The 26,846-nt window shown below is 37.0% G+C and overlaps 1 protein-coding gene across 24 annotated transcripts in view; it reads left to right on the forward strand.

Moving 5' to 3' along the window:
- NRXN1 (neurexin 1) overlaps window positions 1-26,846 on the forward strand; it is a 677,900-nt gene that overhangs the window by 59,546 nt on the left and 591,508 nt on the right. For 16 of the 24 annotated variants that reach the window (XM_057432404.1, XM_057432405.1, XM_057432403.1 and 13 more), the window contains 2 exons: window positions 17,418-17,435; window positions 22,161-22,190. The exons of 5 other annotated variants lie outside the window; for them this stretch is intronic. In XM_057432404.1, the coding sequence (XP_057288387.1) occupies window positions 17,418-17,435; window positions 22,161-22,190 (48 nt within the window). Of the gene's footprint in view, window positions 1-17,417; window positions 17,436-22,160; window positions 22,191-22,992; window positions 23,000-26,846 lie in introns of those variants that run through there. 3 more of the 24 variants (XM_057432406.1, XM_057432421.1, XM_057432424.1) reach the window with 2 other exon arrangements.

Genomic DNA, 26,846 nt, shown 5'->3' on the forward strand with positions numbered 1-26,846 from the left:
TTCCTCTATTCTTCAGCTCAGCAATGAGTGGAAGAAGTCCTAGATGCACTCATTCGCTTGGAACTGAATGACCCTCACATCAGTCTCAAGCACCACTTGTGCTTGCATGGGAACATTTGCTACCAAATTTTCTGTGTGCTTCATGGAGGCATTTGTATGTATAAGCCACTGAGGTTCTTCCATGAAAGACACTATAGAATCACAAAGAGGTTTTGTTGCTTAATGAAGTGTGGATACTTCATCAGTGAACTAAAAAGATTTTTACCTGCAAAGATATGACCTTAGTTCTCAGAGTGTGAGGATACACAATGAGCTGAAAAGGGAGAGTCACTTTTAGGGATCAAGCTTCAAAAATTAGAAAATAACTAACTAAATAAAGTGAGTACAAGCAGAATGAGCAAAAATTAACCCTGTGAATAACCAGTTTAAGAGTCTGAGTTGTTTTTTTTCCCAAAAATAAAGTAGTAAGTTCACTTGTAAAAATACAGATTTACAAGATCAAATGCTTTAACACTCTGCATTATGTACTACTATCATTATTCTGTGAACTCCACGTTGCAGTCATGGTCTATCTGTAGCTGCCTATAGAGATCAAGACCCATTTTCTCTCTTGATATTTGTTTACTAATAGTCTTGTGAACTGTCATTTCCATCTTTTTCTTAACATCATAGCTATGTGAGTATATTTTGTGAGGAGTGATGCTCATGTCTTAAGGGATGAAAATGCTTTCCCAGAATCTGATTTTTCAAGGTCCTGTGTAACTCCTGCATGAGTTTTTGAGGGCAGTATTTTTTTTTCCTACTTACGATGTGCTCAAGTTCCAGAGTCTACTGAAGTACCTTTTCTATCTCTGTAAAGGGATATAGCAGCCCTCAAAATCTCTTCAATCCTCTGTGTAGCACAATGAATGTAATTGCTTGTTATATGTAAGTTCATGTTCACAGTATCTCTTCTAGAGAGGGTCCTGATCAGCAAGGTAGCATGTCCTGGTTTACCATACAGTTCATCTATTTCAGTTGTTCAGTTTCTTTACGAATCTTTTTCCTCCCTTTCACATCACTTTTAAATTAGCCATGTAATGTTTTGTTCACAAACCAGTATATAATGGCAACAGGATTTGTTGATACTGACCTGAAAATCAAATTCGGGCATATGAGTTTGCTAATTTCGTAGTGAAAAGATGTGTACTTGCCTAAGCTACTGATCTTGTATCAGCCTTGATTCACCTGAACAGCATCTCTTTTAAGTCAGTGGGAGATGCTGATAAAGACATCTTACTGAGGTCAGTATTATTACTCGTATACCTCAGTATTACTGAGGTCAGTAACACACACTAACTACTATGCTTTCTAAGGGAGAGCATGCTGCCAGAAACTATATTATTGTTGATAAGACTCTCTTTAAGTTAATACTGTGTTTTCCAGACCAGCCAAGTGCTCTCTGAACAATTGCATATGAGGTACTATTTCATGGTGATGAATGGATGTAATTTTTATCCTTGGATATCAAGCTCAACTAGTCTAACCCTGACTGGTAAACTGACCTCCAGCTTTCTCTTATAGCTATCAATAATTCTCCATGCATTGCTCCAGAAGCAAGCACAATGAGCAAAGACTTCAAACAGTACAGATAATCGCAATTGTGTTCATAGTTTGCACTGAATATATTTAGACTATTCTTTGAAGAGGAAAAGAGGCAATTATCCATTTTGTTCTACCTGAGCCTGGAATTACAACTCATTTTTTTACTAAAAGATCTTAACCCAAACCAAAACACAGCCCGCTTCCGTGTAGTTTCTCTCACGTTACCGTGAGTTGCATGCAAATAGATATACAGGAGCATATCCAAAACAACAGTGCTGTTTCCTTTAAATGGCCCCAGTAAACATATTTGTTAAAGAAAATCGATACAGAAAGAAAAATGAATCACTGCCCCTGGGGAAAAAAAAAAAAAGGAAAAAAAAAAAGAAAAAATTGGCTTTGATTCTTTATAATTGTCCAGAAAATATCTGTGGGAGGAATGACTCCTGGAAATCCTCCCAAGGTCAGTGAGAGTAAGTAAGGGCTAAGTAAGTTACACTAATTCTATGCACTCTTCTCCCCAGAGAAATTGCTGTTCTTCTTCTTTTTCCCTTCTTCATAAAAAAATTACTCTTTTTATATTTTTGTTGTTTTTCTTCCTCTTCCTCCTTTTCCTCCTTTTCTTCCTCTTCTTCCTCTTGTTTTGTTTCCGTATAGTCCTTACATTTGCTAAGAAAACTAACAAATTCCAGGAGGGAATATCCAATTTACATAGGTGAATATGATTACTTTTTTAATGTAAATGATGCCAAATATCACTTGCACAGAGATGATTAAGATCTCTGTGCAAACTTCAGCCTTTAGGGCCCAATCCTGTAATCCAGTTGGAAAATTGCTATTGGTCTGCAATTTCCAGTGGGACTTTTATCTCATTTCAGAGAAGCATAGCTGTGGTTAATGCTACATAGTGAGCTTCTGATTTCCTTTGTACCCACCATTCTTCACTTTCAGCATATGTGAACTCTCTTCTTCAGTTTCTGGAGAAGCTGAGACTTCAAAGGCATGTGCTGTTTCTATTCAGATTAAATCTGTACTCCACTCCTCATTGGATTTGGCTTATATTCTTTAATGTTTGTGACTATAACTTTTTTTTTGCAATATTTTGACAAATGGGAAAAACAATAGCCAGCACTTGAACAAGATCTTTTTTCTAAACGCCTTTCACCTCTATTTATGCTCCAAAATATACGTCATTGAATGATGCAATTCTAAGAGAAGAATTACAATTTAAAATGTGTTTGTGAGTGTTGCAACCAGAGATTTGAACTGGTGTTATAAGGGACTTAAACCAGTTTGCATATATTTGAAGTAGCAATCTTGTCTCAGTGGAGATTTACATAACCATATTTCCCGTCAGAATCTGCACTTTCCCATTGCATGCTCACTCAAATCAATTTAGATGAAAAATTTATTGCACCTATTTTAATAACTTTGCTATCGCAAATCATATCTAAAATTGTGGGTATGTAGGCATTCACAAATAAAACATATGAAGATGATTTCATATGAAGAACATTTTCTGTGTTGCTTTTATTTCGTCTTATAAAATACTGGTTTGGACAAACAGTCTTGATCTGATGTATAATGTGCAGCTTGGTGAAGCAGCAGCTATACACTAGAGATGGCACTAAGCTCATTTTGACTACAACATAAACCCAGATCTTGAAAGCATTGCGGTAACTTCCATTACACTAAAAGCTATTGATTAGAAATGTTTCCCTGGCAGAAAGAGGGGACTCATGAACTCATTGTGTCCCAGTGATTCACCACGAGGTCTCGATTGGAGTTGTAGATGACAAGTAGCATCAGCGTAGCAGATAAACCATGAAAATCAAGGAGCAATCCACATCTTATCCAAGCTGTATTAATTAATGAAAAGATTTCTGTCCGCCTGAATGGGTTCTGTAGAAGATCCCATTGTATATCACAACTATGCCTGCCCAGGTTTTATACTCTACTTATATTTTACTAAAACTTTACTTGTTTTGATGATTTAGATTTTATACTTCCCATCAGACTGCTTGTTACTGAAGACAGAAAAACCATATAGGACATTATATAAAAGACATGTCCTTTTTATGTAATTTTGTTGCAGTATTTATTAGGATGCATCTTATACATGAAATACAAGCAGATATCATTGATACACGATGTAAGAGCGTAACCACAGCGATGTTGTTTAAACTCTGTTTTAAACAAAGACAGTATTTAAAATGCACCATCTTCTGGTTAGGGCGTTATGCCAGTGCCTTAAGCAGAAAATGGTGTATCTTAGAAAACCGTCCCACTGCAGAAAACAGTGCTAATAATAATGCAGATGGGATTAAAAATCATAGTTGTCAATATTGAATGTTAAAAGGTACATTCAGAGAGATAAAACAACTTGAGACCTTGATATTTTAAAGTACTTTTGGAGACAAATGGCTTTTTGGGGAGGGAGAGTTGGTTTGTTTTGGTGGAAGTAAAATGAGATGGCTGTTCTACATGGATTGCAAGCATGTTTTGGGAAATGTGTTTTGAATTTTTTTCTTTTTCTAAGAACCAAGTGATTTACGGGCATTGGATGTTCTTCATAACAGATGCTTTTGGAGTAAGTGTATGTTTCTTAAAACAAGGGGGCATTTGCTATAACCTGTAAAAAGCAGAACAAAAAAATGGATCAAGTACGTTTTAACATTCTATAAGAAGAGGCTTTGTAAATGAAAACAGTTTGAGTTATGTTGTTAGTGGCTTTTTACAGTCCTTATAGTCTTGATTTGAAACAAGCTGTAATTATAGAACTGCAGTTCCTTGAAATACTTGCTTGAAACAAAAGAATGTACAACAAATTCAGTTTCCTATTATTTGAGACTGCTTTTTCAAGCTCATAAGCATCTGCATATGCACTAGTTGTTGTTTTGTTGAACTGTAAGGATACTTTTCCTGAAATTCAGTGTTACTGAACTTTGGAATGATAAGACATTTTGAAGGAGTTTTGCGTTAGTAAAGTAAATTCTTGTTCCTGCGTTCAGTGTGAAGATTGCTTCTGTTTTGGTTTCTGTACAAATTAATAGTTGGATCATAGCACATCATTTATTGTGCATCCTGTTGGCTGTAAATCATTGCATTTAATCCCATTTTATGTTGCATAAGGTATGACTATTACATGAATGTGCCTGTCCTTATGTAGTCTATATGTTCAGTATACACTCATAACAGTGCCACCTTGTTCAAATATGCGTTTTTCTCTCAGTAGATTGTTAGTTGCTCAAGTTATTTCTTTATTCTGAAAATTTGACAGAAAAAAACAAAAAGCAAGGCATGTTTGTGGTGGTTGGGAGGTTTGATAACTTGATTAAGTATGTAGGTTGTATGATACATGTTCCTTGCTTTCATGGTTGTAACTCTGTGAATTGCCTAATGGCATAAATACTCTGCTGGGGAGAAATTTTATTTATGGTTTAGATGTAGGAGTTTTCCACTTTGGTAACCTCAGAACTATTCCTCCTCTTCTTGAATAAAAACTAGGAAGTAGGTGATTTGTTTGCTCATTTCAATAATGGGCCAACAATCAAACAAGATTTCTGTTATTCACTGGGATTTACCTTACAGAGAAGTATTTCCTCTGGAGGACAGTTTGCTAAGTCCACTTATTATTAAAATTTTGTTTTAATAATATAAGAAATACCATTTTATATCATGATTAAGATGTAACCTCAAAAGAATCCAAAGAAATACATTCAGAACATGTTTTAATGGATATCTTTTTTCATATTACTCAACCAATAATATTTATGTCTCCTCAGATAGTTTCTTCTATAGCTCTCTATTTAGATATTCTCATTAATTTCTTTCTAAACTTCTATTTGATCCAGTCCCATGAAAGGTCATTACAATATTCCCGACTGTCCCCTTAATATGTACTACAGGGCAATACACCACAGAGACAACTTTTTGTGAGGAAATGTTATAATTGGATCTGATAAAGTTTTAGCCCAGGAATAGTTCTTCACTAAAGAATCCTACATTCATTTTTCCTGATGGAACATCTTTTGTCATTATAACCAATTTGCAAGCTGTAGAAGAGCTGACAGTAGAAAAGATGCTTTACTGCTTTTTCACTGGCAGCATGCTACCATGCTGATATGATAGATGAATTACATCACAGCATAACTATACAAAAAAAATCATCTCCACGTGGCGTATACTGAAAGTAATGTAGGTTTGAAAGAAAAAAAATTAGCATCAGAATATATATCCAAATAATTTCAAAAGGAACAAAGATAGTAAGGAAGATTTTAAGAACTGCCAAAGATGACATTATAGTGAGTGTTTGCTATAGGCCACCTGACCAGGAAGAAACATGGATTAGGTCTTCTACAGACAGTTTACATTCACTGGGCCTGGTCCTCACAGAGGACTTCAACCACCCAGAATGTCTGCTGGAATGACAACACAGCAGGATATAAGCAATGCAGGAGGCTCTTGGAGTGCAGTAATGATAAATTCCTCCTCCAAATGATAGCAGAGCTAACAAGGAAAGGTGATCTGCTGGACTTCATATACCAACAAGGAGAGGCTCATGGGGAATGTAAAGATAAAGGTAGCCTTGGCTGCAGTTACCATGGTGGAGTTGAGGATCCTGAGGGCACAGAGGAGGTTGAGAAGCAAGCTCACAACACTTGCTTTCAGGAGAGATGACTCTGGCCTCTTTAAAGATCTGTTCAGCAGTGTCCCATGGGATAAGGCCCTGGAGAAAAGAGTGTCCAAGAAAGCCAGTTAATATTTATGGATCACCTCCTCTAAGCACAAATAAAAACAAATACAAAGTCAGACAAATATCCCAGGAGTCCTGTTTGACCAAAGAACTGCTAGCCAAACCCAAACACAAAAAAAGAAGCATACAAAGGGTAGAAGCAAGGACAGGTAGCCTGAGAGGAATACAGAAACATTGTCTGAGCAGCGAAGAATGGAGTTAGGAAAACCAAAGCCCAAATGGAATTTAATCTGTCCAGGAATATCAAAAGACAACAAGAAGAGCTACTATTAAGTTCATTACTGGCAGAAGAAAGACCATGGAAAATGTGGATCCGTTGTCAACGAGACAGGGTGCCTGGTGACACAAGACATGGAAAAGGCTGAGGTACTGAATGCTTTCTTTGCCTCAGCCGTTACTACCAGCAAGACCAGCTTTCTGGAATCCCAGAGACGAAGGGGAAAGGCTGGAGCATGAAAAATGTAACCTTGGTGGAAGAGGATCAGGTCCAGGAATACTTAAGCAAACTGGGCATACAAATGTCTGTGGGGCCTGATGGGATGCACCCACGAATCCTGAGGGAGCTGTCAATGTCATTGCAAGGCCACTCTTGATAATCCTTTATTAATCATGGCAGCTGGGAGAAGTACTCAAGGACTGGAAGAATGCAAGTGTCAACCCCATCTTCAGGAATGTCAGGGAGGAGGGCCAGGCAACTACAGGCCCGTCAGACTCACTGCTAATCCTGGAAGCCACCTAGATGACCAACCGGAGGTCTTTTCTACCCCAGCCTTTCTGTGATTCTGTGATTTTGTGATTCAGTGATGTTGATTAAACTGTTAGGAAGAGAAGAACTCGCTCTAACTTTGGTTTCATTTTCTAGATGACTGGAAAATATAACTGTCTTGAAACATCCACTATTGCTAGAAATCGTAATTGTGCAGTTCGGAGATAGGAAGTCATAAATGACAAATTAATGGAGCTAGCAATAACACATAAAATGAGGTTTTTGCACAAGCACGTCAGGTACAGGATCTCCTTATCAGGAGCCATAATTTTCACCTATTCTAAACTAATGCCTGCAAGTTTTTTACATCACTTAGTAGCCATAAGAAAGTTGGAATATATGTAGGTTTATACCAAGAAAATAGCTGTTTAACAATTTCACATCAAAGTGATTAATACAAGTCGCTGGTCTAAAGCATCTGTTTCCTGGTGGCAACATGTACACATATTCTGTACGTATGGGAGCTTACTCCAGACACTCATGTGGCTACAATAAAAATGTTGTTGCTGAGTTCCTTTAAGACCTGTGGAGGAAATAAAGAATGTATCATTTCTGACTTTAGCTGAGGATGACCAGAGTTTAAGTGAAGAAAAGTTGATTTTTTTTTTTTATTATAAAATTTCTTGTAATTAGGTTCATTGTCGTTATCTGTAACTAGTAATTAATCAGAGTAACATTCAGCATTAGCATTGGAATGATTGTAGACTAGTAAAGGAGAAAATTAAGTTCAGTTCTTAAAAAAAAAAGTAAAGATATCTATTTTGTTCACTCAGAGTCACAGATAGCTGTGATTAAGTTTTAATTTGCTGTCAAATTAAACACTCAGTTACAGCAAGCTGCGTTCCAGAGTACAGCTCTGCTCACTGAAATGAGGAATTTCCCATTTAAACAAGCAGAAAGTTTGTTCTGTACCATTCTAAAGGCTTCCAAAGGCTGGTTCAGCTCAGTTCACATCCACACTGATGTGATCAGTCTGCTGAGATTCATACAAAATGAATCTCAGTAGTAGCCAAGAAGATTTTATGGTGACCAGCTAAAGTGATTTTGACTATTGTTACTCTGTTTTTAATTGTGTACAGTGCGTCTTCTGCATGTTTAGCTGCTCTCAAGAACACTTCATGCCAAATTGTCTTAAATTTGTCTTCACCTGTGTTAAAGTCATAGCATCACTGGTAGCACACAAACATTCCTTTTGTATAGACAGGTGAACACGAAAATATGGCTAGCTTTGCATGTAGTATGTTAATGTTGGTGTTGTACTGGTCTAGAAGGGGACAAATAATATCCAGCTATAAAGTCAGGGCCTAAGTGAATCTCTCAGATGGGCACGAAAGTGCAGTCATGTGTTATCACCCTTTAGTATTATAAAGGAGAAATATTCTATTTACACAGCAGATTGTGACAGTGTAGATAGCTGCCAGTACACCATACAATACAAAACCAGTAGAAAAATTTTAGGAAGCATTGTGTAAACCCATTATCATTCTCATGGACAAAAAAACGTGACCTCTCCTCCTTTGAGACTCCTGTTATTTTATTCACTGGTTCATCACCTCTGTAAAGCTGCCATCCACTTGGAAAATTACTTCTGCCATTCATCTACTGCACAGCATTTTTACTTACTGTCAGCTCAGCTAATCCTATTGTATTAATGGGTCTAACAGACCACTTTTACTGAAAGCATGATTGGACAAGGATTTGATTTCTTCTGATAGTAACTGGGGCCTGATTTTGCAGCATCTTGAACAGGCATAATGGACCACAGAAAGCACAGCACAACAAGGAGTCAGATTTACTGGCCTAGTTCCTACCCTCTTGTACACCAAAACAAGCAGGAGTAATTCTAAAAAAATATTTATTCCTCATTTCACAACTGCCTTTCAAATAAGTTGCTGAAATAAGTCATTTTATTTAATTTTCAAATTGATTTCAAAAGAGATATTCTTAAAATAGAAATGCCTTCATCACCCTGCATCACTTTTAGATAACATAATCTGTTCTTGCCATTACTTTCTGCCAGCCACAATAGTTAATTCTGTATAAAAGGGTTTGATAAGAATAGCCTGAAAGTGTATTTTCATGTCATGTACCCAGCAGGGCTAAATTGGAGAAAATCCATCGGAATAAAAGTAGTGTTAGGAAGAAAAGAGGAATTATGGGCAGATGTATAGGCCATGTCAAAGGGGATCATACTAAGTCAGTCCTAGTTAGTCTATCCATTCTCTGTGACAGAAAGTAAGAAGTCTAGTGATTACAGCAAAGAGGTCTAAAAGCACAAATCTAAGTAGAGTTTGCAAATCCCAGAAATTTTCAATGGAAATGGTATGTTTCCAATCCGGAGAAATAGCGCCAGAAGCTAAATGGAAAAAGAGCAGCAATTCTTAACGAATATCTGCTTACTGAGTGAAGTACCCAGGTTTACACTGTGTTTCACTTTCATATCATAGGATCCTAGAATCACAGTCTGGTTTGGGTTGGAAGGGACCTTAAAGCTCCTCTGGTACAAACCCCCTGCCATGGGCAAGGACACCTTCCACTAGACCAGGTTGCTCAAAGCCTTGTCCAACCAGAGGTGGGGCAGCCCCAGCTTTTCTGTTTACACGTGGAAATTAAAACACTGGGAAGGAATTGTGGTTCTTTGACAACTTTTACTTATGCAAATGAATTTATTTTTCCTTTCATTATCTCTATTATTAATATTACTAAGCTCACTTATTAAAAACCTTTGATTCCATCTTTAATTCCACCTTTGATTGCTGGTTGTGATTACTGCCACCATGACATGGGTGCAAAAACATTGTCCTGGTGAGTGATGCGAATTTTTATAAAGCACTGGCATATTGCGAGCAGGTCTGAAGTTTAGTACATCTGAGACTAGCCAGGCCCATTTTGGAAAAGAAGAATCAAATCTAATGAGGTGGCAAAATAAGGCCAAGGTAAAATTTCTTGGGATTGTAATATAATTAATAAATATATAATTATAATCAAGAAAGCAGCCATTTTTATATTTACATCATGATCTCTCCCCTGAGTCAATCCAAGTGTATTTAGAAGTATGGTAAAAATTATTTAAAGGAGAGGGTAAGTGACATTCCAAAAATGCCAGTTGTAGAAGTACTTGAGAAAAAGGAGATACAAGTATTAAAGACGTGCATATTTGTTAACCTCTGTGGCTCCAAAGAAGCACAAGTCTGATCAGATGTGCAGTATCTAAAAATGTGTAAATAAAAAAATCATGCATTAATAGCATGAAACTAAAGCAATGCTGAATGATTTAATGTTTGATACACTTGTGACGATAAACAATAGGAAACTGATAAAGCTGCATAGGAATCAAACAGCACGTGAGATTTTTTCCTCAGAAAGAGAACTGATTTAATTTGGTCTCGATTTTGAGTCTGTCATCTGCAGACAACTGGAGAGGGTATTAGAAAATATTACAGGGTGTAGAAGTAAATTGGGGTGGAGGTATTTTCCCACTTGGAACAATAGTAATGATTTGTCTGAATGATTTTTTTTCACCCAGTAGATTTTAATTCTTCATGCGAAACATTTCTCATTGAGCTCTTCATGCAAATGATGCAGAGGTTGGTTCTGAGAAAACAACTTATTTGAACATTTTTTTGTGTTTAACGGGGTGTCAAGGTACTGGCTCCTGTTTGTGCTCGGTTTCTGTTCTCATTTAACTGGAGAAAATTTATAGACTCATACCAGTTATGGCCAGAATGTTCTGCTGTAACCTGACCTCCTAAACAGCAAAAGGCAGAATTTTTTCCACTGATTTCTATAATGCAGCCCAAAAGCAATGATTGATAGACAGTTTCTGTTAGACAAAGGTTCTGTCTTAAGACTTCAGGGAAGAATTTCTCAGTATTCCCAATGCTTGTTTTATGTTTCTTGAAAAAATTCATCTTATTTTGAGTTTGAACCATTCTCACTCTTGGTGCTGTCATTTGTCTGGTTGAAATTACTTCCAGGTATGAAGAATCTTTCTCCCAACACTGATAGTTATAGACTGGATTCAAGACACCTCTTCATCTCACATTTGATATATTTAAAAGATTGAGCATTTTAGGGCTTTCATTGTTGCTGAGTTTTCTTAGGGTTTTAATGCCATGGATGACTGTGGGGAAAGTTGTTCCTTTTTTCTAAAACCTCTTTCATTTTTTACTTCCTTTTAAATGTGTGAGCGCCAGAACTAAACACAGTAATGGTTTTAGTTATGCCACAGAAAGTAATGCCATTTTCTGTTTCTGTTTGTTATTTCTTTGCCTGTGCATTCAAGACTTGCAGTGCCCCCCTTCCCCCCTTAGTTGCTGCTTCACACCAGGAGCTCATCTCCGGTAGCTCAACTAAAATGATCTTGCCATTATTCCATTCTCAATGCCCTGGGGATAGATAGCACTCTCTAGAAATGGTGTCCTCACCTAAAGTAAATTAGTGGATGTTAATAGTATTTACAGAGGTGAACTGAATTTGGGCTGATGACTGTCTAGTACAAAACTGGTAGAAATATCTAATTGTGCTCTAATGATCCTCATTTGGCAGAAAGCCTCATCCACATCATCCTGACTTTTGGTCAGGAAGGTCATCTGTTCTCCTGATGGTATCATACCTTTCTCTTAAGTCTTGTACAGGGCATTCCAGAAAAGATGGGATCTTCACAGAGATGTAGGTAGAAAATGGAGCTACAACGGAACCAAATTCCTGTTACTCTGAAATTTCTCCTTTCCACCAAAAATAAAGTCCCTGTAGTACTATATTCCTAGCCACAGCACTAGAATGAGTGTGCACTCTGAATGGGTCCACCCAAATCCGTGTGGAGTCTGGGAGAGGCTGTCCTTTCACGTCAGACCTAACAGGGCCATGTGGAAATGTAGGAACTCCTGGGCGCCCTTTGCTAGAATCTTGTGCATTTCCAGATTTTGTGGATGAATCCCAGATTTTGTTCCATGAAGCCTAGCTGTAGGAGATGCTGCTTCCCTATTTACTCAATATTCAAGCAGAAGGCTGCAGCAGAATCAGAGTTCTGTAGTAGGTAGCTTGATAATAAATTTGTCATTATTCATAATTACAGTCAATAATTCCAATCAATATTTACAGTGGGTTTCAAAAGTACATTTTTTAAGTATGCAAATAATCCTAATGGAACTTGTGAGCCACACAGCACTTGAGAAGACTAGTGCTCATAGCCACAGATTTTCAGTGTATTGCTTTAGTCCATCATTACCACGACTATGACTGTTCATGCTTTATGACATACTTGATGGTTTCATATCCTTTCCAAATATTTTCCTTTGAAGCCCTGTTAAATAAAACAATTTCTCTAACAATTTGAGAAGCTGATGGGACAGGCTAAGTTACATTATCCAACAGATGCTGGGTGCAGTCCCATACAAAAAGCTGCCTCTTTAAATGACATTTTCCAGTGCAGTATTTTCAGGTAAATAAATTGATAGAGAAGCATACCTATGCATTATTTTTTGGGAAAACAAACTTAAAATAGAACCTCTTAAATTTCTAGCCATAATTTTATTGTAAGACTCCTGCATAAAAATAATCTTTATTTCAGGCTACTTCCCCACTATTTGTAGTACTGAATATCTGATGAAATTTCATAAGCTATGTCTGTGGTATATTATGCCCTTCATTGTTGCCAAATGTAATTTTGAACTGTTATTTTGATGTGGGGAAAAAAACACCAGCCTATAAAAATGCCACTTCTAATATGCTATTTCTTATTTTGTTATTTCTAGAATGCTGTTTCTGTAACTTCACAATACTAATGTACTCTTACATCTGTTTATCATGAAAGTACTGTTCTTATCTAATGGTCAAGACAAATACTGTGCTCTGTGTGTGGCTAAGGTGTAGATATTCTAGCAGACAAAAGAATGTAATAGCAGAAATAACCACAAAACATATAGACAGTCACTTATTTTCTTTCTAAAACTCAGGATTTCTGTGAAGCACCACTAAATATTAAAATGATTCTTGAATTAAGGAAAACATCCTGTAAATACATGATTCCCATTTTTACATCACTGAATCATATTAACGTGCTAAAATAATTAGAATTGTTTGGGGTTTTGCTACAAAATACATGGAGCAGATTCTGCTGTCAGCTCAGTAGGAACAGCCTGAAAGAAATTGTCTGAAGATAATAAGCCACATTCACAGCCTGCATATGTTTTATAGTTCTGATTTCAAATGCCTCACGCCAGATTTAAATCAACTGAATATTCAGCTCAGTAGGTGCAGTGGACAGATTACACCAGTATCACTGAGAGCAGAATTTGGCCAAAGGAATTAGGTTGTCAATGCAGAAATTAGCAGTGCATTTTAGTAACTTTGTTAGTGGGGGAAATAAGACTTAGCAGTGGATGAAGACCAGTCTAGGTCAGTCTAATGAGTAGCTCAGTGCAAGGTGGAAATAGAGGGCTTTACACAAGTCATGAGTGCTGCAGATAAAATTACCTGTCTGGCCAGTAAGAACAGCTGTAAGGCAGTTCTGGTCCTCTGCTGTTGCATTAACAGTCCCTTTCAGCCCCTTGTCTTGGGCTGTGCAATAGTGAAAATCATTGGCATGATCAGCTAGTGCAGAAAAGGCATAGAGCCATTCAGTGCCAATGCCTACGGCAGCTAGGAGAAGGCATTTTAGGTCTTGAAAGCCTCTGGTTCTCCTCATGCCATCAGAGCTGTTCAGTAGGCAATAAGGTGCACCAGGGTGGATGGATATAAATGTGGGTAAATTCAGATTGTGACTGGCTAGACCATCAGCAATGGCAAGAGCCTAGTTACACATTTCTGTCACTGCTTCTCCCACTGAAGTTGTGGATGCCCCATCCCTGGAAGTAGGAATGACAGATGTGTAATACAGCTCTTCTTTCCTCCACATACATAGATTTTACGCCAGTGCAGGTGTAATGATATAAACACAGTTACTCCTGATTTAAATGAGGAAAATTTTGTTCTCTCCAAACTGCAAAATTAAGATGTTGATAGTATACATGGCTTTCAAAGAGTTTCCTCTTTGAATTCCTCTTAGAATTTGGGCCTTCTGACTTCTTAGCCTCTGCTTAGACAAATAAGCAATTCCAAGAAAAAGCATCAGTGATACGGAAAAATATCAGCCATTATGAAAGAATGCTTTACGTAAATAATAGTGCTCAGTGCTAATCTAACGTAAAAACCTTGTGAAGTACCATAAAGAAGCTGAACTCATTTTTTTGTTCTCAGATTGAAAACCTGGAAGGTGGTTTAATTATCATGACAAAAGAAATAGAATCATAGGGTCAACCAGGTTGGAAAAGACCTTCACTATCATCCAGTCCAGCCGTTGCCCCAGCACTAAACCCTGTCACAAATGGCCTCGTCTGCAGTTTGTGAACACTTCCAGGGACGGTGATTCCACCACTGCCCTGGGCAGCCTGTTCCAATGCCTGACTGACCTAAATTTTCTGGGAAGAAATTGTTCCTAATCTCCAGTGTAAGTCTCCCCTGGCGCAGCTTGAGGCTGTTTCCTCTTGTCCTGTCACTGTTCCTCGGGAACAGAGCTCAGCCACCTACAGGCTTCATCCTCCTTTCATGCAGTTGTAGAGAGCAATAAAGTACCCCCTGAGCTTTCTCTTCTCCAGATTAAACCCCCACCGTTCCCTCAGCCGTTTCTCATCAGATTTGTGCTCCAGGCCCTTCACCATCTCTGTTGCCGTACTCTGGACCCACCCACTCCAGCACCTCAATATCTCTCTTGTTGTGAAGGGCCCTCATTCATGTGGAAGAATGAATTTTCGTTGCTGTTTACTAGTTGTAGGAGGGGTTGTGTAGATATACTGTTTTATTCACAGAGCAGGAATTCAACACTTTCAATTTTACTTTATCCAAAATGTTTTGGCAGTTTACTAACACTTGAAAGTTTCATCAATCAGACATTGAGGGAAGCTGCTCAGATACTGTAAATCCTTCTGGTGGCAGTCATCAAGAAGACATACCAAAAAAAAAAAGAACTGGGCCATGACATAAACCAAAATATGCTGAACTCTGTAACCAGACAAGTTTAACCATCTAATGCTGCCTGTGATGTCATTTTCAGAACATCATGATGTCATTTGACATCACGAGCAACAGAACCAGTCTTTAGCAAGTTCACGTTGATTGTAAGTAATCATATTAAACTAAATATGGCCACCAAAATGATGTTATTGCAGTACTGGTATTGCAATATACCAACACTGCAGTAAATAAGACAAGGTGTAGGAACCTGAAGTTATGCTACAATTGAAATAACTAATTTATTTTTCATAGGTTTTGGGGGGTTTTGTACTTTAAGCAAGGAAATTACTGTATGCAGATAAAGGAGGAAGGCTAATCCAGAGAAGTTTAGCTATAAGCAGGTATTTCTAATAACCCAAATATCACTGTAATTTACTCTGCATACAGAACATAATATATTTATCTTGTGAAATGGGATGGTTTTCGTTTTCTCAGTGAACTTTATTCGGGTTGTTAATCTTCATATACTTACTGACATCAGGCATACTGCTTTTCTTTTTGTTTTTCAGCCTCTTATTTTCCTAAATCCATGAATCAGTCTGTACACTTTGCACCTTCATAACAAACTAAAATTTCAGGCAGTGAGATTTTAGTAGTCTACATTTAGAGTGTATGCATGGTAAAGGTGATGTATAGTGTCTTAAGCCAAATAACCCGATCTGGCCTGACCTATGAGTATTAGAAGTAAAAAAATGAGAGACTTAAACCCATAGTATTCAGCTTTTATAGCAGTGGTAAACTTCTATACTTATTGTAATACTGTCTAGTTATGATGAGATTTTCCAGTGTTTTGTGGCATTAAATTACAATAACATGTAAGTTACAAAAACATTAGGAAAAGTGACACATTTTGGCAGGAAATTGCTATGCTTAAGTGATATCACCAAGCCCAGTTCTGTGTAACTCATTTTATTGACTCTTGGTTTAGAGAGTAGCTAAAGTAGTTTATATCACATTACTTTATGATCACCTTTTCAAGGTATTTTCCTGTAGGAAGACACCATGAGAAATGGCCTGTAATGACAGAACTGGCCTTCAATTTGTGATTGGTTCTTAGTGCTTGCTCCCCAGGAAGCATTGTTAGAGACAGTGTGAATGGGAGGAAGAGATCTCCCAAGCAGTCAGACTGTGGTGTTGTCACTCTGCCCTGTTTCTTTGTTGGTTTTACATAGTCCATCTCTTCAACGTCCATGTTGTTTTTCCTTTGTTATTTTACCTTTCCCATTTTCTCTCTCCCTGAGGTATCTTTGTATTCTCTCCTGTCCTCAGTCAAAATCATAATGGGCAACAGAGACATACTCCCTCCACATCACCTTCCTAAAGAGACTAATGTGAGTACTAGGACACTGAGCCTGTTTCTTAACTTTAAATTCTGTCCACTTCATTAGATGAGGCTCAGTTCCTAGTCCCCGCTCCCTTTGTAGGCTTTGGAGGAACCTTCTTTCCTGCGCCCTGTGTTGATGTTGGGTTGACAATAAAAGGCTAAGTTATTGCTTCTTGATAGCAGCCTTTACTTAGGCAAGATGCCCTTTGATCTAATCCGGGTACAGAATTTATGCCTGAAATTGCTGTGGTTTTTGCTAGCTATACCAGGCAGAGAACTGATTGATTGATTAAGATGTGCAAGTTTCTGATGCTGACAAATGCTGTGGGATGTGATCTTAAAATTCTGAGTTACTCCAGCCAGTTTAAGTAACAGTTTTTCTGCACAGGATTTGGAGATCTGACCCAATGACCAGAGTAAGTGCCTCAGTAATGAGTGCAGTATCAGCCATGCTGCCTATGGAAACATCTTCACAGCATATACTAAAACTTAAATTATCTTGTTCAATCTGTTTAAAATCATCTGCTTCATAGAGGTCATTAAGGAAAATTCAGAATGGGAAAGTAGATCAAATGAACTTAGAATCCCTATCACATATGACTGATGGCTTTAAAATATATAGTCATAAAAGTCTTACAAGAAGGTCCTCTGATTAAATGACTAATAATAATTGAATTTATGAAGAGTTGCAGTAAATCCTGTACAATTTTTGCACTTTGGAAACAGTATTATTTTATTTCCTATCACGTGAAGTTTGTTAAGCAGAGGAAACACTGCTTCCCTGGTGCTTTTGTTTTTCCCTCTGGATTGTAGCAATGGAGCACTTGCATGTTGTGTTTGATGCCTTGCATGATGAAGACATGCAATGGCAAGTTCCAGTCTGCATGCTGCTTAATGAATGTTTTCCTTTTCTCTCCTTCCCTGTTATGTGCTTACAGAAGACAACTATGTGGAAGGTGGGTGCTTTCTACCTTATTTTCCTAAGCTCTTGTTTTCCCCTTCTGTTTAGTGTTTTTTCCCTTCTGCTTAATGTTATAAAAGTACGCATATGATTCAGTACGGTAAGTTACATTTTTTTACCCATAAACGTATACAAGTTTATTAAATAAGTGTGATTTCTTTTTCCATACAGAACACAAGCAAAGCTCCATTTTAATCTTTGCCTTATTGATGTAATCCAGACTATACCCAGTGTAGGAATGGGATTTATGCTTGTATGACTGATGTCACCCTCCAAAATCTTTGCAGAGATTTGTAACAGGACTGCTTTCTTCTCATGTTCTGTATGAAAAACACTTCACAAAACTGTTTGTTTCATTAGTGTGGAGTATAAATCCTCTTCATAAGAATGCAATGCATGTTAAATATCCATCTTTTAATTGCTTAGGAAAATGGAAAATGGAAAGCTCTTTTCTCTTTAATACTACAAATCTTGCTTTCTATAATATCCTTTACAGCACAAAGATTTAGGAAAAAAAGGTTTTCTGTCTAACTTTTCCACATAATGCAGTCTGCCTTTTGGACATTGTGAAAGAAGCAGCATGTGATTTTGATAATGTTAATGTTGGTATGTAATTAAGTCCCTTTAAAGAAAGTATGGCAAAGGGCAGTGGAAACAAAAGCACAATGCCATCTAGCCTGAATGTTGGTAAGTAAGTCTGTTAGCTGGTAAAACATGTTGCGTGCATATGTATTATATATATCTTAGTTTCAAAGTTACAGAATATGCTTCACAGATCAGTTATTGCTGGGAATCAGTACTGTCTTTTTGCTTATAAGCCAAAAGGTGCAGGTGCTTTTTTATGTTTCTAAAAGTCTCTCCGGGCTGAATTTTTGCATAATGGGTAAATGATTATCTAGCCTAAAAATCAGTTTATTTAAACTGAGCAATAACTTGAATTCTAGTTTTTTCCAATAACTCTTAAAACTATCACTAAATCAAGGACTTTGTAAGCTTAACTTGGATGCAAAGTGACTGTCCTGGCATGGCTCTGACCCAGGGTCCTGTGGTGAGCCACTGTGGGGCCTGCCTACCTGTTCAGTGGCAAATTTCTCAAAGCATTGGTAGTGCATTTTTCTCTGCTGCTTTATTCAAGGGCAAAGAGGGGTGCTCAGATTTAGCACATACACAATGCTGTGCAATTTTATTAATATATATGTTCCCAGTAGGAGAAAGAAAAACAATTCTGATGCTGTAATCGTGTGCACTGTCACGCTGCTATGTACCGATACAATTTCCTTACCATTGTGAAATAAATTGTATTCAACAACGCTGGGATGGGAATTCTAACTGAAAACCATAAAGGCCTAGAAATAAGTACCTAATCTTCTATTTGATCTGTGTGTAAAACTCTTACTGGTGTCCACATGAGACTCAAATACGAGTAACTTGATAAGAAGGTTCAGTTTCATTTCATGTATTCATTTATGCGCAGCAGTACAAGATAAAGCCTGGATAACAGTTAATCCAGACTTTACCTGAATCTAACTCTTAAAACTGCAACCTTAAATTTATTTCAGTACGGGTCTGGATACTTATGCATACATTAAAGTTCAAAGGATATACATGTAAAGAAAGGAAGCATAGAATGATGTATCCAAAGCACAATTTGGGATCTGAGCTATAGTTTTTCATCTTTGATTTCTGTGATATCTGAGCATCTCTGTAAATTAAGGCAGGAGGAAAACAGAAGGATTTGGTATTCAGAGTTAATTTTGTATATATTGCTGGTATGAAAAGGCTGCATTCTATTCATTTTACCAAAAATGTGCTAGAGTTGAACATGTTCACCACAGGTTTACCATGTTAAAATTTTGTTTTGGCCTGTGCTCTGCATGGAACTCACACACCAAATTATGAAAATATCTTATCTCCATTTCCGCTTCCACTATCACATCCTGTGCCCCTTAACTCTCTCCTCTCAGAGCCAAGTTCAGTATAAAGATGGAGTGGATCACACATGAGGAATTCCTACTGAATTCTGAATTCCTAATTCACAAAGAAAAGGCTTTAATCATTCTGCTCATGAAGTAATGGTGCACAAATGAATTATTTTCAATGTATGATATACCTACACATAGCTAAGACTAGAACTTTTCCATCACTAGCCATTGTGGTATTCTTTATCATAAGTAGACTATCATTGTGAAAATCTAGCAGTGATTGCTATCACGGTAGATTTATGTGTATCATTTTAAGCCATTCTGTGGATTGCACAGGTACAGTAATAGTAATTCTTCACTCTTCCATAGCCTTCATCCATAGATTGCAAAATATAAAGTAAGGTAAGTATCATTATGTGCTTTTAGCAATTAAGTATAAATAACCTTACTGCTTCACAAATAAACATAGAGAGTCAGAGAGTCAAACAAAATACAGTGTCTTGAGGACTGCTACTGAATTTTTTAATTGATAGGTGTTTGGTTTGAGCAGTGTATTTTTTTATTACATTCCCTTGACTTCCATTTTTTAGTTGAACAGCCCTATGAATGACTCTTAAAATTCAAGTGGTTTCTGTGATGTTTTCAAGAGGCACTTCTGCCACTTACTTTTTTTTTTCAAAGTATGTAAGAATCATGTATTTACGACTGACCCATCTCACATACCAGTTTAGCCAAAACAGTAGCTATCAAACTGTGGTCATCTCCTGAAGCTAGGCTTTTTATTTAGGTCCCTACAGCTATAAAGATCATATTTAAATGCAAGCTAGTAAGAGATTACCTTCTTTGCATTCCCCTAGGAGACATGACAGTGATGTACTTCGTTCATTGTAAAGGCTGAAAGGGCACACATAAGTAGCTGCTGAAAAGTCACAACTTTATTAAAGAAAAAGATCTCTTCCAACCCAAACCATTCCATGATAATTTCCATGTTGTAATGTTCAACCAGTTTCACCTTTCCTCTATCAGATACAGTTAAGACCAAGTAAGAAGTCTAAGATTTCTTGCAATACTTGCCTAGACAAAAAGTTAAAAGCCAAAGGACAAGTTAAATAATCACATGAAGAGACTAATACTTCCAGAAGGCCATTCAGCAAGGGCCTTCCTCCAGGCAAGGACATTCAGCATTAAAGAATGAAGCTTGACCATGGGTCTTTGTGTTTTGTGTATTCAGCAGGCCTCTCTTGGCAGCAGCACTTACCAAGAAAGAACATACCTGAACACATTTCAACTGTCTTTCACAAGCTGCAGAACTGCAGCACAGCTGTGTGATGTATCCTAAGCAATGCTTATGCAGCATCTCTTCAGGATCACACACAGCTTTTGTTTACATCCCTGTAAACCCCAGGTAATCCCACAGCTGCAGGGCGTTGTATTTGGAAACAGAATCTATTCCACAGGAAGTGGGGTACATCCCGCCCTGCAGTTTAACTACATCTAAAAAGGGTGACACTAAAAGCACTAATTCAGCAAAACCGTTGTTAATCTATTTGGAACATCAGTTGAGATTTGGGACTGATAAGGCATGAACCTTTTAAGACTGACTGCAGTGAGGAGTATCTTGTTTGAACTCCCCCCAAGTACTGAGTCATTTGTGCACCTGATTTTCCTTGTGAATTAGAAATGACAGGAACTCTCAGGGATGTCTGCCTTCCAATAAAGAGCAGGATGCTTTATTGCAAACCTTCTTTGTGTGAATTAATTAATTGCAAATAAGAAAACAATGTATCGCTTTTTTGTAGTTGCTGGAGAAGAGGAGCACAACTAACACATGAACAATTAATAACGTCTAAGATGCATCCTAAACCAACTAAGTTGAACAAGAATAAGCTTGTTTTTTAAACCAGACATAAGATGTGGAAAACCTTCATATTTATAGAAAGAAATGGTCTCCCTACATGACATTATTCTCAGTGAGAATATAAGTATCATTTGATTATCATGAGTTAAAAAAGCTGAATATTTTTGCTTAAAGAGTTACGAAATTTGGCTCTGGTTGAGTGATTATCAGTATGGACATCTGTTTTGAAATGTCACTAGAGCTATACTGGTATGATTAGATTTCATCTTACAATACAAATATAAAGCAAAATCTATTTCTCCCAGATTTATGAAGTAGCTTCAGAAGATGTCACTTAAATTTTCTTTATTGCTATGTATTTGATATCGCATATGTAATAATTTGCCTTCTCTGGAACAAATTCATTCTACTGTCATGTTTCACACAAATAAGGAGACATCCCTTGCATTATCATTTCAATGTGATGAAGAAATTTTATTTAATTACCTGAAATGCTCATTTTTATGAGGGGAAAAAGATCAGACCCAGCCCATTTTTCAGGTTTACACTTCTCCAGGTTTTTAACATCATTTCACATGTAGAGGACAGGAAGTCCTCGCAGCAAAGTGTTCATACCAATATTATCAAGCTACGATAAAGACAGATGGAATATTAACATAATTGGTTGGATTTGAAAGCATTTTATTATTTTCTGTCATCCCAACTACTGCACAGAAGAATTAACACAATAAAACAGCACCCAGTGTTTGAATTGCAGTTGTGTTACTCGTAGCCCAAAGCATTCCAACCAGTGGTTGAAAAATGCTCTTTGATTTCCCTCTGTGATACAGACATCTCATAGGAAACAGATGCCTGTCACAAAACATTTTTGTCACTGTGACAACACCACCTTCCCGTGCTCCCTTGTTCATTGCTGACTGTGCTCTTGTTTCCCTTCAAGGTCTGGCGCACCTGATGATGGGCGACCAAGGTATGGGCTCTGTTCCTTTTCCACTCTGCTTTCATTGTTTCTTCTTGTTCTGTAGCTGCTTTGAATCCATCACTGCAAACGATGGGCAAATGCTTGAAAGCTGTCTTTGGCTGCAAATAAACACATGATTTTAGTCACATCTTTTCTTATTTAATTTTTTTTGGTTTTGGTTTGTTTGCTCCTCAAACTTTTGTTCTTCTGCCTCCTCAACTCCCCCTCTTGCAATATAATAGCTGAAAAGAGGTGAGAGAAATAAGAAGGTGATGAAGAAAATTTATGTATTTATCAGAAAATAAAATCACAGGTGATTCTATAAGAGATAAATGAAGCACAAGAGCACTCTTCAGATAGCTCCCAAAAGAAGATTCTCAATTTGTCACAATTGCACATATTGAAGAGTCCATTTACATTAATGCATGGCTGATTGGTAATGTGCAGAAAGCACCTGCTCCTGGCTTCTGGAATGCTGAGAGTACAGTTTTGCAAACCTAACAAACTCATTTATTTTTTGTCCTCTTAACCCATTGTCCATGTTACTTTTGTGTCACTCTTATCTAAGCATGGTTATTTCTGTGTTATCTGCATGTACATGATTGGAAAAAAAAATAAACTAATACCCTAATATGACGCTGATTGCATCTCCATTTGTCTCCAGACACTTACCTTATACTTTGTCTCTTCATGTTCAGATACTACTGCATTTGCATATACTCATGACTCTTACTGTTGTTTCTCTCCTTTATTCTCTTCTTGTCTGGAAATGCTTTCTTCATGGAACCATTTCACCAAATCCATAGGTAAAAGTAAAGGTATTACATGATTTTCTTTGTTTTTTAATGTCATCAGTATACTTATATGTATGTATAAGTGATGCAAATAAATGTAAATCTTTTTGCACTGATAACATGAGGTAGGTATATTTTTAAGTAAATATTTCATGGACATCAAGGTAAGCAGAAGTATCCTGAAGTACAGGCTGACCTTTTGTAAAGTTTGTCTTCTGGTTTTGTGAGAGATGTAAAGCTTTGGCAGTGATAAAGGAGTCTACAGTTAGAGAAAGCATTCAGGATGAAATAACAGCCACATTTTGAGGTATGCATGTTTCTGTTCTCAAATGAGCTGTAGTCTAAACCACCAGGCACAGAAAAAAGCACAATGTTGTTCAACAGAGACTCTGGAGAAAATCTATCCAGGGCCAGTCCACGGCTTGATGTAAGTTTGAAATCTGCATAGCACTGACTTCAGCAAGTCTCTGCTATCAGCTGATCACATTTGCCCTGAGATTTTCCTTGTATGTTCATCACTTTGATTATATCTGAGGCAAGAATTGGACAAAGGAACGGGGACGAATGAACATCAAAGAGAAGTGTGGGGTTTTTCTCTTCTTTGTTTATTTATGTAAAGAATACAAGCCATGTTTATTTTCTTTCTCCTGGAGGAAACATGTGCAGTAGGGTCAAGACTCTTCCTGTATAAATAAACACCAGGTTTCACTACCAGGATACTTGTTCACTGACATAGTGTAAATATGTTTTTATGATAAGAAGCTTGTCATTAAAATCCATTAAATCTGTGTTACATATGATGGATAATATAGTTCTATTCAACTTAAGCATTTGTCAGGGTTTGCCTACTCTTGCTGTAAATCTGAAGTCCAATCTGCATGTTCATACTTTGCTATCTAGTTAAATTAGAAACAACCTTCCAGGTTCCTTGGTGTCTTGGCTGATTTAGTGTTTCCACACCTAGGAAGTTCATGTGATGCAGATACTAATTGCAAACCTCTGGTGTCTCATTCCTTGTCGTATCAAACTGTGCAAAGACTCTGTACCTGGTTATAGGTGGGATACTATTTAAAGGACTGTGTGTGTTCTGCAGCTGTGAGTCTTCTTGCTTAGGAAAAGTTTTAAGCAAGTAGAATGAGAAAGAGTCCACTGATTTCTTTGTTTTATACAATTGTCTTGTTTGTTGGATGGCTGATCCTTGTTGCGTTTTTCTTAGCAGAACCTTGTATGTATGACTTCCTCATTTCTTAGTACTACCTTACTCCTTACCGGTAGATGTCTTGGGTGAAGTTACCTTAAAATGACATTTTATAGTAACTGAACCTTGACATTATAGATAATTTTTATTAATACTAAGGAATTATTTTTCTAGATTATTCTATGCACAGAATCCATGATACAGTGTGTACCACACTGAAGGGGACTTCACGTATAAAAGTATAAAAACAAGTACTATGAGTAGATATATATGATTAGTAGTGAATCTGGAAAGCAGATTTTAGCAAAACAGGAACCTTGCAAGTATTATGCAATAGTTAGACATTTATATTTTTATTTTAAAAGGCTTAATGATAACATTCACCCAAAATTGACCCTGGATATATTAGCTACACTTAATGTCTAATGATGTGCCATGTGACATAATTTAAACACCAGTGCCAGTCATTGAATCATTTGACTACATTTTTCTTTTCACATTTTTCTTTTTTAACAGCGTTATGTAGTTTACATGGCAATTTACTATGTTTTGATAATCACAATACTTCTGCGAATATAATGATGTGTATTTCTTCAAATGGATGGAAAGGGTTTATATGTATACAAACTCCAGTTGCTTGTAACAGAAAATATCGCTTGATATTGTACCATACCCTCAAACAGGGGAAAATGGCTTCATTTTATTGACTATCCTGAAACTATGCTAATACTGGCTGTTGAAACATTTGACCTTGAAACAGTTACGGTAGCACCCATTTGTAATATACGACAGCTTAACAAAGTAGGAGGGGGATGAAAAGAAATGAAGGGACAAAAGAGGAGGTCAGCACTGAATTCATATGCACCTATTTCAGTCTTTCATTATAAGTTCAATTCCTTTACAGGTACGTAGGGTGAGTTACAAAGGGGGTTGCAAAATTCTAATTGTATCATGAACCAATCTTATTTCGAAAATTTAAGCAGTGAAACTTTACTATGAAAGAAGAAAGAAACTTTAGTATGTAGTTTGCCCAGAAGTGTATAAATGGCTGAAGCATCACTAACTTCTTCAATTGTGTAGGTATTCTTCGGTAATGGAAAAGTTAAAAAACCAACAATGTACATTCAGAATTAGGACAGGATGCTGACAGGACAGGGACCTGGTGCTGACAGATGAAAGAGGGGCGAGGCAGCCTTTCCAAGTGGGCATGCAATACAAAATCTAGTGTGATCTCCCTGGATGGACCTGCTATTTGCCATTTAGTTGTAAATATAAATTGGGATATTCTGCATAATTTCCCCAAAAAAATTTTTATTGAAGCTTTATCAATATTAACACAGCTGTCACTGTTCGTTAGAGAAAGGCAGAAGCGAAGCCTAAGACATCTGTCAGTACTCAAGGTCATATAATTTGATCTGTGTACAAAACCAGGTGACATAAAGGAGGATATATAACATAAAGAGCCTATTAGAAGCTTGTCTCATAACTTCAGACCTCTACAAAACTTGTTTTCTGATCCATTACACTCTGTAGATGCTAAACCGAATTCTAGGAACAGCCACAAGCTTTTAGTTGTACTGGCACTTGTTTATTTTCTGATGAGCATCATATATGTTCAGAAATACTTAGGAATTCCCTTCCCCTCTTCCCTGGAAATCGCGTACCTATATATACCTTTAGCAGTGGAGCTGTCGCAGCTGCGGTGGTGAAAAGACAAGGTAAGATTTGTAAATGGGGTTCATGTTATTATTAGACCACTTGAATATGCTACTCAGAGCAGTTGTTTGAATTTGAAGCAAACCTTGAAGTTTGCTGTGTGTAACAGACATGGAAAAGGATTTGTTTGCTCAAAATAAATCTGTGCCCAAGCAAATTCTGTCTGCTTTCTCCAACTATTATAGGTGGTCTAATAAAACTGCTATTTTCACATATAGGCCTTTCCTCACCAACAGTTACTACCTCTTGGATTTCCCATAAGGAGTTTTTTAGTGATGAATAGTAATGCAGCTAAGATTACATGGCAACTAATGTAAAAGACTTTGTTTCTTTATATATATATATAACAAAAATCCTCTCCTCCTTTTTGTTTTCTTTTGATGAGCAATGAAAGGGATTTATAATTCAGTTACTTTAACATAAAGTGTTGCTTTTGTAAAGTATTGCTTCCTTTTTATATTGCAATTCTTGTAAGCTTATACGTATTTTTACCTAGAGTTTATTTCTATGTAAATAGCCTACTCTTGACTATATATATTACTCATTCTATACCTAAACACTGTGTTCATTCTTCTATTACTTTAGATAGTATGTGCAGCTTTAAAGCATACATGAGTCACTCAGGCCCATAACAAACCATTAAATGATACCTAGCTGAGCCATAAGTGTTTCTACCAAAATATTGATAGTATAACTGCAATTATTGGTTTAGATTGCAGACTTTTGATGTGCTGGGATTTGGTATAGCATGTATAAATGCTGAAGAAAGACTTTGGAACATCAGTTTATATACGTGTCATCTTTCTTGCCCGAAGAGGGCAAGTTTTGTCTTGTACAAGCTGTTGTACGATATCTGTAAAACCAAAGTGATACTACTTATTTGTTAATTATCAATCACACATTTCAGTTGACAACTGGAGAAATAAGGCACTGAAAAATACAAGCAATTTAAATAAA

The sequence above is a fragment of the Pezoporus wallicus genome, unplaced genomic scaffold (assembly GCF_028554395.1).
Source record: "Pezoporus wallicus isolate ANWC-B61680 ecotype Strahan unplaced genomic scaffold, APGP_CSIRO_Pwel_v1 contig_3267, whole genome shotgun sequence".
Lineage (NCBI taxonomy): Eukaryota > Metazoa > Chordata > Aves > Psittaciformes > Psittacidae > Pezoporus > Pezoporus wallicus.